Genomic DNA, 13,414 nt, shown 5'->3' with positions numbered 1-13,414 from the left:
CAGGGTATGTTCACAGTATTTCCAAGGTTTACAAGAGTTCATGGATGGACAAAGTCTCCAGAAAATAACCATAACCACTAGTAGACCATGGGTTTGAGGGTTGGAATATTATTCAGATGAGATGATACACATATACAAGTCAACACTGAAAAAGACTGTAAATCAGCAAGTAAAGGTTGTTACATAATTAGGGAAAGCTAATTCTCTTCAATTAAATGGATTCAAAGTGCACTGACTCAACTTTAGTACATTAAACTTTCTTTAACCCATAAAGACCCAAATATACACCACTGACCAAAAGCATCTACTGATCTAAAATGTTTAATAACTTTAGAGCCACTAATCCCATCAATCCATGTAAATAAATTTGTCTAGAATGCAGTTTGTCATCTTCTCATGGTCATCAGATATGACCCATTTGGACGTTCAGAGGCTCTGTAGTGAATGTAGAAACACAGTCATCCTCTAAAACCCTGATTCACTAGTAAAACCCATGGAGTTGGATAAATGACAATGGATGGTGACAATTGGATTATGTTCAGTTAATGATATATTTTATTGAAAAAGTCACTTTTTCTCAAATTTTCTCTGTTTTTGGTATGATAACCTTCAAATGTTATCTCAGCATGATGATTAAAGTACATGATCAGTGAGGAAAATATAGGAAAACACCTGATTTTCACTGGAAAAAAAATGCAAAATGGAGAGGATAATATTATGACAAATGGTGAAAATTCACTAAGGAAAGGTTAAATAGAGAGAAATATTAATTTGGGAACTAAGACAAAAGTAGCACTGGGTCTTTACGGGTTAAACTGTGATTAGTAAATGTACACATCAATTCATCCTGTTCTTTGTTTTTTGTTGGGGTTTTTTGCCCATGTGTCAATCTAAATCTTTTATTTTTTTGGTCCATCTCACCAGCTTTAAGCAGATTTTCTTTTTCGCTTTCACCACCCGACACATGCACGCACTCCCCTCCCTGGGTTTGTGTGTTACCTGGGGCCTCGGTGCAGTGTTAAGAGTTGGCTGGTCTGAATGTGTGTATTCATGTTTTATTGGCAGTGAAGAACATTATTCCCCAAACCCGCAGCGTTCCACGCATATCTGATTCAGCCTCTGGCAACGGAGCCCAGACACAAGCACACGCATGCACACACACACGCTGATGCATAAAACCTCACACATATGCACGCATAAACATACAACCCAGCACACAGACACACACATGTGCACACTAGCACATACAGGAAGGCTCCTGACATTGAAATCAGATGGCAGGGTGGACACAGAAATTGCAAGCTGGATGAAACTAAGTACTTTCCAAACAATAAAAAAAAAGGACTCTGGAGCTGCTGTGGGGTAAAATTAATGGGAACGGAAAACTCTTGACAGCTTTACCTGCAGGGCTAAGGGCGAGAATTCTTATTGTTGGAGTGATTAATTGGGCTAATTTTAGAAAGAGATGGGAGATGCAGAAAAAGACATAAAGACAGGAAGAATCAACATGGTTTTACTCCTAAAACCATAAACAATAGAATTAATGTCTGCAAAGAAAAAAAAAACCATTTAAGTATGTCGACAAAAAGTTGGAACATCCTCATTCGGAGACAAAGAGAACAATGACAAGAAAATGAGCTCTGATCAACTTGTGTGGAAGTTATTGTTTCATGGTATTTCCTCGGTGAATACAGGAGAAAAGGGTGCACTCTATCTAATTACTGCACACATTTTGGAAGTGTTTCCACCCTCCTCTTTTCTGCAGTAGCCTTAGATCCCATAAGCATGCTTTGAGCGCAGATAAGTCAAGGGCGCCTAAAATAGTCCACAAAGGAATCCAGGGCTGATCCTTAACAGGATGTGTGTTTGCATGTGTGCACTGAATGCCTGTTGCATGTTTGTTTGCATGTGAAACCACAGCCGCGAATAAACGCCTAACATACCACTACATTTAAAGTTGATTTCTATTAAATATACAAGTGTGATTCTGTGTCGCTTTGCGGTGTGTGCGTCTGTTACCTTCATCAGTCCGAATCTGAGCACAACTGGGACACAGCGACCAAGATAAAAACCAGATGACTGTCAGACACACAGGACTGGACAAAAGGCCTGGCATCTGGAGAGACAAATGGGAGAGATCTGAGGTTAGTTTAAACCAAAGCAGCATCATTATCGTCAACATTATTTTCAACCAATTTTGTCAAATTTAAAGGTGAAAGAATGCAATGGCCTGAATGTCTCATTTCTTTGGCTAATTTCCTCTGTAATAACCACAAACAGCTTTGGAAATAATTAGACCACTCTGAAACGTCCAGATTTGTTGTAAATGTTACTTTTAAGCCATCAGAGTTTGCATGTGTGCAAAAATCTGGCAAAAGACAGCATGTTTACTTCACATATTTAATAATAAATACAGCTGCATTTAAGTCAATGACAACAAAAGCCCAATTTTCCCAATAACAAGATAAATTAACATCTGATGTTAAAAAGCACAATGTAGAAAACAATTAATATAATAAGAACCATACCTAAAGGTCATGCTAAAGGACTGTTATATTAAATTTCAGAAAAGCAGAGGAGAGCTAATACTTCACATGAGGAAACATGTTCTACGTTATCTCTTCAAAAATAAAGCTCTGCCTGCTTTTTTTTTTTTTTTTTTTTCCTGAAAAGCACAATGCACAGGGTTGTCATTTCTGTCAAAACAAAGAGTAAATGAGATGATGGTCAGCTGTTGTTTGTCACTGTAGCTTCTGCAAAATTAAAAACACATTTCCTATAAAAAAGATGGAGAATACGTTAGAGATTCCACTGGCTTTGTTTCATCCCAGAAACTCTGAAATCCTTTGTTGGTTTTGGGCTAAAGATCATCCAGTCATCATCAATTTTAACCCATAAGCCACATGTAAGAGTAGAGTGTCAGTGTACAAACAAAAAAAAAGGAAACAGGTGTAAAATCATGGTAAGTTCCAACCTCCTTAACATGAGAACCACCAGGGGTTGCTATATTCCTAAAACAGCCAACAGGTAAAATTGACCCGTGTGCTACCACATCTGTGTGTGCTTTGTCATTGTACGAAAGCATTGTCGTCACAGAGGAATGTCTCAAGTCATAACATGAGTCCGTTTACTCATGCTCTGTGTTTTGGTCTGGCTTTGTCATTAAAATATCTTCAACCGTCAATGCAAATCACATGAAATGGCTTCGAAGAAAACATCAGCATTTTGCCACAATCTATAATCCTCCCATTTACGCACTTATATTTTTAACCTTTACAAATATTTGACTTCTTTAGAATCTAGATAACTGAAGTGAACATCCATTTGAAAGTGATTAATACTGGATCTAGACTGTCAAAAAGTAGGCGATTCTGGGTGCATTTTCTATTTTGGTCAGTATCACTGCCTTAAAAGTTTAGTCTGAACTTATCTTGACTGTATTTAACTATAGGTGTAATTTCAGAAAACAAACTAGGGGGAACTTCCATATTTCATTAAAAATACAGACTGATCTCATGAAATCATGCTGCATGTTACACCAGATCTTATGGCATTTGGTGTGTTTTATCTACCTATTTTTGAGCTTTCGCGTGTTATTCAACGTGATTTGATCGGATGCCAATCGATGCAAAGAACTCCAGTTCACATAACACTAAGCCTAACCCTGAGTGCGTGGTATATAATGCTAATAACAGTGTGAACACACATGCATAAAGCTTATAATCCGAACAGGTAACACACCAATTAAAAGTGGCGTGTATATTGATGCAAGTCATGATATCATGTTGAAAAATAATAAGTGACAAACAGCTCTGGGTAAATTTTACCTGCTGGCAGTTTGAGAGATAACTTTACTCAAGATGGGGGTTTATGGCTGTTTCCATCTAAAAATATGTAATGGCATCATTTTGGACCATTATTATAACCATATATTTGTACAAACTTTGGAAAAGCTAGAGCAGATAATAAATAACCAATGCATAAAAACCTTTCAAATAAAACCTGTACAACCATTTCATCTGGTTAACGTCACTTTAGATCGTTTTGATATTCATGTTTATGTGAGATGCAGTCTTTGTTTATGTGGTGCTTTAAATGGCTTATAGTGGTAGGAAAAAACAAGCTCATACACCAATGTTGAAAACATAAAGGGTGTCCATGAAGTCCCTTTACAATTCAACAAATTTATTAAATGAATAGACAAATCTGTGGAACTGATTACAAAATGAAAAGTAGATGTTGAATTTTTTTTTTTTGGTTCATTTAATCCACCTCTATATGGACACCATTAGTTATATGAAGCTCATCCAGACGGTACTGGATTTGTTTCCATGTTGGCTGTATCATAGCCTCATCAGTGGTGTCAATGACATTAGTGATCTTCTGCTTCAAGTCACTGATGTCCTCTATCTTTGTTTGATCCTTGATATCTTCAACATAACGCCATAGAAAGAAATCTAGGGGAGCGATATCTGGAGAACGAGGTGTCCACTGGTCTGCAAAATGTTTGATGTAGGAACCCACCAACATGCAGTCCCCAATGTGGTGGTGCACCATCTACCTGGAAAAGGATGGTTGCTTGAAGGTCATCCAGTTGTGGTGACACATTCAATCAAAAGGTCAAGGTAAACATTTGCACTAATTGACCTCTCATTGAAGAAAAATGGACCAATGATTTGACTGCACATGATCCCATAATGTGATTAAAAACTTTGATAACCACTGAGTATATAGAACGAATCTGATTAACATATCTCATCAACTGCTTTTGTACCCCTTTTTTAAATTGGAAAGCGACTTTGTGGCCACCCTGTCTATTCATATCCATCTTCATTTCATAGAATACGCATTGTGTTTTGTTGAATCAAAACTGTAACACTGTTACAGTCACACAAAGTGGTGAGCACTAGATGAAAAGGGCAAAAGGGAAAAAAAACCAAAAAAAACACCCTGACCTGTAATGAAAGCATGATGAAATACTATTGATGTTTTCATCCTTGTGAGACCTTTACAACAGACTGTACTCACTATATTCATAGGATAGAGACAGCAGGATTCAGAAGTCCTGAATGTGATAAAGAGTGAAGGTCTTTGCAGCTTCTGTGTCTGTAAGCTCTAAAGCCCTCAGATGACGTCCACCTTTTTCCACACATGCATTTGTGGGGTATCTCAGGAACCCTTCTGTCATTTCAGCAACTTTAATTACAGTTCTACAATGAGTGACAGAGATTACAGAACCTTCAAAACCTACAGCGACATGAGGAGTTGGAATCACAGACAGTGTTGGCAGTGATCGACGCTGGCATCAAAAAGGGTGAGAGCTGAAACTTTAACAGTCTGTCTAATGATTGTGGCTGGGTGTTAATCAATAAGCCATCAGTGTCTGGTAATGTGGAAACAAGCCTAACTAATGCTACACTTCACAAATGTGACTTTAAACAGATTCAACCAATTTATTTCTGGTCACACAAACTGTCAGCTACTTCGATTAAGCAAAGCATAAGTGAAATTGTTTTTACGGGGCTAAATGTTGCATTTCTACTTTCAAATATTAAAAAAAAAAAACTATATCACTTAAATTTATCTTTAGAGTGTTCAGAACAAAGACATCTGAAGTTAGGTCAAAGATGCCAATGTATTGGATTGTAGAGATAAGAACTGAGCTGATTTACACCAACAAGCCGGGAGATTTATAACACTAGAGGGAGTAGTGAGTCAATCTGCTGGTCTAACATGGTGAGGAAAACTAACACCACATGGCCTTTGACCAAAGTGTCAGGAAGTACCCAGATGGGATGAGAACCAGTAAGAGTCAAAGAAAGTAACAGAGTCATAAAAGCTAGAAGCACTCTTGTTTTCACCATGTAGTTTGACAATAAAATGGTAGTGCTTCTTCTACATAGGCAAGTTTGATTATGAGGCTTATGAAGATATAAAGTTATTACCTCCGCCAAGGAGGTTATGTTTTTGCCAGGGTTTGTTTGTCTGTCTGTTTGTCTGTCCATTAGTGTGCAACATAACTCAAAAAGTTATGGACAGATTTTAATGAAATTTTCAGGGTTTGTTGGAAATGGGATAAGGAAGAAATGATTAAATTTTGGTGGTGATCGGGGGTGGGGGGGCCCACGGGGGGGGGGGGGGGGGGGGGGGGGGGGCAGACCAGAAAATTTCATCAAAATCTGTCCATAACTTTTTGAGTTATGTTGCACACTAACGGACAGACAAACAAACAAACAGACAGACAAACAAACCCTGGCAAAAACATAACCTCCTTGGCGTGGGGGGGCCCACGGGGGGGGCCACTGATCAGCCTTGGCGGAGGTCTGCGCTCTCCGAGTGCTTCTAGTTATGTGATGTTATTATCTTTGCGAAGTTGCCGTTTGTTGACCCACGGTTCAGACCAAACTGTGACAGTTCTGATCTTGTTTGTTTGATTCCAAACAGATCTTTAGTTCAGCTATTGACAACACAAACCGTACAGAAATCTAAGGTATTTGTGGTTTTACTGTGGCTGTTTTCAGTCTAAAAACAGAGCTAAGCTAACAGAGCTATAATGTAAACTATCAGCTGATGCAGCATGTGAAGATTGTAAGACAGTGTTATTTTGAATGACTGTTAATTTTTGTTGAAGCAGAGAACTTAATGATATCAAGATACAGATGTGTGTAAACAATGACTTTTAAACTTTATTCAGTGAGTGATACAGTCTGTGGATATAACCACCACCGTTGGTGGTTTTGGTTCTAGATGTCTTCTGGTACACAATGTCCCTCTGCTGTTGACATTTTGGAATGTCAATACTACATAGAACTTCTTTGAGCCAAAACAAAACATACTGTATACAGAAAGTGTAAACAAAAAAAAGGTGCCACCAAAGCCAAGAATAAAATGACAGAGCTCACTGTGTGCCAGACTTGTACTAAAAGTGTGTGTCTGGTTGTGTATCCCTGTTATGTAACAACAAAACTCCTGATGAAAACAATGTGAAATCAAAGATGTTTTTCATTTTTATTCTGCCATTAGTGACCACAAAGTTCGCTGAGGAAAATGTTGACATTTTCAAGTCATTCAAGAACGGTGTGTTTTTCTGAGACTATTCATCATCCCACTTCACCTTTTGAATTTTTCAATGCCATGTTTCTACAGAAGCACGGTGAGACATTCTCCAGTGATAGACTAATAGTTGTATTGAGTCAGCAGAAGGTGTTAAGAGCTGCTGCTTTTATGTTTACGGACAAAGTGGAATGAGTGGAGTTCTGCTGCACAAAAGGACACAAATAGGAGAATGAATGGTGACGTAGGAAGCTAGAATTCATCATAAATGTACTGTAGGTTGAACATTTCTATATTATATCAGCCCCCAACTCTGACAGGGATTCCATTGTTTTGAATCATTTCACCGACTGCAGAATGCCCACACAAGGACACAAATGATGCACGATAAATTAGCATCTACTCAAACTCCAACCAACACTTTAGAAAAATGTCAACTTCAGAAATACTGCTCTAGTGGGTGCAAATGGAGCACAAAACCTTTTTTTTTTTAAAAATCACTGAGAAAGTATATTCTAATACAATGTAAACTAATGTTTTGTCGACAGAAATAAACTTTTAAATTCAGGTCCCTCTCATTACAACATTTTTAACTCAGGATTCTAATTGGTTTAAGATTAAACTACTCATCTGGTGTGAACAAACACCTTTCCAGAATCTCAACATGCAGTAACCCACTATGTCCACTGAAATAATTCATGTTCTGTGGTGGTTACAGATGGAAGAATAAACAGGTGATTCAGAGCAAAGAAAAACTTAATGGTATTATATATTATTCTTCTTTTGCAACACAACAGAGCTAAAGCTGAAAAAGGTTCCCAAAAAGCACCACAGGATCATCTTTTTGTGCTGTCTGTTCTCTGTATTATTGTAAAATAATGTAAAAATAAAATAATGTATGCTGAGTGAATCCAAATTTATGCTTAATGTTTACATAAGCAGAGCAAAACTTTTATTATTTATTGGTATTATGCTTGTGTTGTGTGTTCTTGTATGGTTTTTAAGATTGCACTGATCAGAATCCATTTTTTTCTGTTTCCATTTGTATCCCTCTGCCATTTTGGATTGAGAGCTGTCGTCAAAAAAGGACCATAATTTTGTCTCTTTTCTTAATAAAAATAAAAGTCTAGCCTTATATTGTACTGCATCAGTTGCCTCATTTAAGGCATGATATTAAACATTTAATCACAAACAGGTGCAAACCCCCATTTTCAGTTAAAGGAAAATATTTATGGTTGAAATGTTACACCAGCCGTTTCCACTTAAGATAACAGTCATTATTTCATGTGTTTTGTTTGCTCATTTAATAGAGAGCCAGCAGACCTCAGAAAACCAAAATGATAAAATAGATAAAATAAAAGAAGCCTGATGAATGTCACCCAATGTAACTAAAACTATGCTGGTGTGTGTCCCCAAAAGCCAAGTAAAATTAGGACAAATTCAAACTTTATCCAACAATAAGGTTTAAAACTTTAAACAAACCCTGTAATGTCTTGGTTTCAGTTTCCTGGACAGAGATAAATTAGCATAAATAGTCAACAAAGATAACAGACATTGGTAAATGATTAAACTTCATCACAACATCATAATACCTGCACTTATTATACAATGTGTACAATGGCAGCACCTTTTCCTGTATTAAAGTTAATCATTGTGTATCGCTATTTGCCACAATCAGGAAGAATCTACTAAACCCATCTCCTCTCATTCATATCTGACACAAAATTATTGGACTGCATCATTTCCTGCTAAAGGATAATACTGGACATAGCCAGTGCAGAGGCTTTGACCCATAAAGACCCAGTGCCACTTTTATGGCAGTTCCCAAATGACTTTTTCCATCTTAACCCGTCTTAAATGATTTATCACCATTTATTATGAGATCATCCTCTTTTTTTTTGCCTTTTTTTAGTGAAAATTAGGTATTTTCCTATATTTAATTTTCTGATCGTGTAGACTAGATTTTCATAGAACCTCAGATTGAATTTGAGGGTTATTAAATCAGAAACAGAGAAAACTGAAGAAAAAGAACACAAGTGTCTCCGTACACTGTCACTGATCAAACTCCATGGGTTTTACTGGTGAATCAATGTTATAGAAGATGACAGTGTTTCCACAATCACTATGGAGCCTTCGAACGTCCAAATGGGTCAGATCTGATGACCATGAAAACACAACAAACAGCATTTTACACCAATTATTTACATGTATCGGTAGGATTAGTGGATCAACAGGTGGATGATTTTGGTCACCGGTGACTGTATAGGCCTTTGTGGGTTAATCTGTTACTGGCACGTTGACCCATGGGAATCCACAGGTTCTAGACACAGTAGAGTTGATAAAATGGGGAGCTGTCCTGGGTCCGGATCCGCTGAACTCATGTCCGTCTGATCGGAGTCTGTGCAGAACAGTCTGTCACCATGTTACGGCAGGGGCGGGGTTTGGAAGGGGACGTTAACAGGCCGGGTCTGACCAGGGACCAGCGGAGTGGAAGAGTAATAACCAGACTGACTTTGTTAGTGTGTGATCACAACCGGACCCGGTTCCCCCATCATGCGGTTCCGCTGATCTGGATCCAACCCCCCCCCCCCCCCCCCCCCCCCCCTCCCTTTTTGCAGCTGTGAATGGACACCTCTGTGGGTTGCTTGTAAGCCCATAGTAATTTTGAAAACAACTAATAACTTAAAAACTATTGGTCGTATCAATATGCCGTTTTCGCTTGTCTGATCCTTGAGCCAAAATACCGAACTCCAAAAGGCAAAGGCTAGATCTGTCCAGTTTTTCAGTTATAACACAGATACACATACACGCACACAGAGGTCACTTGGCTTTTATAATATAGATGAAGGTAAAGAAGCAAAACCAAGTTCAGTTCTAAACTTATGTTTTCTTAAGCGCACTAGTCTAGCACTAGCGTACTAGTCTACTGCATGTTAGACACTAATTCATAGACCTGGATTTGATACTTCAGGTGCAGCTTCATTAAAGCAAAAATACACATGAGCAAAATGGATATGATTGTTTTCCAATCTCTTAGTTTTCCCCCTTCACATGGATACACACAAACTGTAGTCTTAATAATCTGTTTTTGTGACCTGGAACACTGTTATGTGTGGATGAAAGGCCCAAATGTACAGAAAAATGTCTATATTAGTGTTGACAGACACAGACACTCTGTTTCAAGGACAGAATTCTGTTTTCTAGGTTTTAGCCTCAAGGGAGATACACAACATTGTAAAAACTAAAATACCTTGAAAATCATATCTTTTATGAGAATCAAAGAACGGTAGAAGTTTCACTTTACCTCACTACCTTCATAGTTTCCTCTGTTTCCTGTTTTCATACATTATAAATCTTTGAAAATCCTTGACCAGTTTCTTCAATTTCAGACAGAAAGCTGAAATATCAGATAAATATTCCCTATAATTTTGAACACTGACTCTGAATTTTCTTCTGAATATGATTTTCTGTTCACCACCGGGAGCCAACTTTGGTTTTTTGAAGGTTAAATAGTTTGATCCCATTAAACAATCTTGATATTAACAATTTAACCTGTGTGAAAAAGGCATTCTGGTCCATTAACCATCCCACATGGGTCACTCTTAATCCCCCTGACCTTTTGAAATATTCACTGAAGTACACCTGCAGCCCATTATTGCATACACATTGTACTTACTACAGACCTGAGGGCAGATGTTGGATTTCTTCATTTATTTTTCAGAGAAGTACTCTATTTGCATGAACAGCTAAGACAAACACACCCACAGTGGCTCGCAGAATAATGTACACAGACTTTATAGGGAGGCAGAGATAAAGTCTATTGCCATTGGCGTCCGATCATCTAGCACGCAGACGTTACATTCACCACTACGCCACTGCAATTTCTCCCAGCACACACAGCAAATTCAGATCGCGCTGACTACTGTATTCCCTGTTTGCTTACATTCCTTTTCCTCTGTCTATCGGTCCCTTCATGCCTTCTTAAGGTTATGAAAAACAAGGAAAAATCTCCAAAAAAGCAAGCGTGCAGCGTGGGGGATTTCTCTGGTTGGGACTGTTTGTTAAATAAAACATTTCTGTAATAGCTCTTTCAATAAGAACACTTGGAATCCAGGCAAAAGCTGCAAGATTGTGAATATTTTACAATCAAATTATACAATATTTTCATAGAAGTAACATTCCCATTAATATAAATTAAAGACGATGCAATAATAACCTGAAAATCACAGTGTAACAGCTGTGATATTGTTATTCATAACAGCTGTGATATTGTTATTCAATGGCCTGTTAAAGGGGAATTCTCCCTGAATATTTAAAGACATATACAGTTATCTACTACTTCTCAAGTAAAGAAGCAGGAAATATTTGCTGACTTAAATGGGTTAAGTGAGGATAAGTGGAGATTGATGAAGACGTCTGTGAAGTCCAGACAGACCTAATATACATTTTCCGTTCATTATCGACCACTTTCAGTCTGTCATATACCTCTTTTTCAGCCTTCAAACACCTTTCCCCCCCACTGTTGAGTCATTCGTTCGGCCCTCTAATGTCATTAACTCCTTCAAGGTTCAGTAAACACATTTATGTCATTTATGTCATCTTCCCTTTCCTGCTTCCTCTGAAGTAACTAGAGATTAGAAAATCCATGTGCCCTCCTGCACCTTACCTTAACTCCCCTAAAAGATTTCTGCCCTTCCTTCAATTCCCGTTTTTTGTTTCTTATCGCTACCTCCCCACCACCAACTTTATGGGTCCTTATCCCCCCTCCCTGTCTGTGTTTTCCTGTCAGGCCACTGATTGTTTTTCCTCTGTAATGCCAGAGAGGACAAGGTCCAGTAAACATATTTACACAGAGGTTTCCAATTCTCCATCCTTGACATTTTGTTCTCCGAAAGTAAAGTGCTAATCTGTCCACTTACCCTGGAGCTAGAGGTTTCTGCTCACACTTCAGTGTCAGTTAACCTGTAGCATGACTGTTAGCTCTGCTGTGGTTGGATGGTGGGTCTGTTTTAACTTTATATGTGTGTGTAGAGGAATGTGGTGATTGGCTATCTAAGGTCCCACCCCAAAAATCTTAAGCTATTTTTGGCAGGCAGCCACTTTTGAGGATCAACCATCAAGCCAGCATATTTTATCTCAGAACTGGGTCGTCATGGCTAAGGGCAAGAACAAGTGAGGTCTTTCCTGATGGGATTTAGGCAATTAGGGGTCAGTTTTTAAAATGTTAAGCCTGTGGAAAACAGTGTAAACAGTACAGTAGCCTATGAGCAACAAATGTTTCCATAATGTATCACCCAAACCATTCAGAAAAATGTAACAACTACACATAACTTTTGTTTCATTAAACAACATAATAACTAATGGCCAATGGGTAACTAACAAATAATATTTGAAGTATTTAGGGTAGGGTTATCCTAAGACCAAATAAGACAACTGAGGAGGTCATCTTTGGCTTTGCAAACACTGTTCTTCCATTTCCAGACTCTTTTTAGACCAAACACTTACTCAGTTAATCATGACAAATTAATAAACAACAACAAAAAAAACTTAATCAAAACATGAATAACCATCCCAGCAGCATGGGATTGTGGGAATTGTTGTTTTTATTACTAATGTCAATAAAAATGTTACATGTCTGTTAGAAGCCATGTTTACAGAGAGTGAAATCCAAAGTTTTATTCACATTATGTACAGTGATTCATGGATTTGTTATTGAAATGGCTACAAATAATATTAACTAACAACTTGACCCCAGTGAAACACGCCTTGACACTGCATTTAAGAACAAAAACTATGGATTTCTCTAAATTTGATCATTGTTTGACACATATAAGATGTGAGTGATGTGGAAGTCGAAGACTTACATATTATACAAGTTAGGATAGGGTTAAAGATAGAGAACAGGTTTAGGGAAATAAAAAAATGTCACCAGGTAATGCAAGTCAAAATACATAACAAAGGCCAGAGATATTTTAATGTAGAAATATTACACATCACAGCTTTAAATATGTAATTGTGAAAGATGATGTGCTACAGTTCTTTGGTCTCATTTATCAGCCAGAAGCAGGTGACAGTTCTGAGACTTGGCTACAGAAAAAAAAAACACAAGTACAAAAGAAGGGGGTTTCTTTGGTCTCCACATTGTTGGTTCTTATCTGATTCCTAGGAAGAACATTTTCGGATCAGCTACAAAATTCCCATAAAAATACTGACATAAAAGTACCAAAATGCTTTGAAGTTCTTCATATCTAAGTGTCAGACTAGTTTACTTCTGCTTGAGAATACTGAGAACCTACTAGTTTAGACAAAGGCACAGATCACTAACAGATTTGTTTTCCCCTTTTGATGTATAAGAAATAAA

General features: G+C 37.8%; 1 protein-coding gene across 2 annotated transcripts in view; it reads right to left on the bottom strand.

Moving 5' to 3' along the window:
* il11ra (interleukin 11 receptor subunit alpha) overlaps window positions 1-13,414 on the bottom strand; it is a 73,417-nt gene that overhangs the window by 25,141 nt on the left and 34,862 nt on the right. For both annotated transcript variants that reach the window (XM_030148885.1, XM_030148886.1), the window contains exon 2: window positions 2,020-2,116. In XM_030148885.1, coding sequence (XP_030004745.1) covers window positions 2,020-2,116 — 97 coding nt within the window. The remainder of the gene's footprint in view (window positions 1-2,019; window positions 2,117-13,414) is intronic.

The sequence above is a fragment of the Sphaeramia orbicularis genome, chromosome 12, assembly GCF_902148855.1.
Source record: "Sphaeramia orbicularis chromosome 12, fSphaOr1.1, whole genome shotgun sequence".
Lineage (NCBI taxonomy): Eukaryota > Metazoa > Chordata > Actinopteri > Kurtiformes > Apogonidae > Sphaeramia > Sphaeramia orbicularis.
This window is presented reverse-complemented; position numbering and strand designations above follow the sequence as displayed.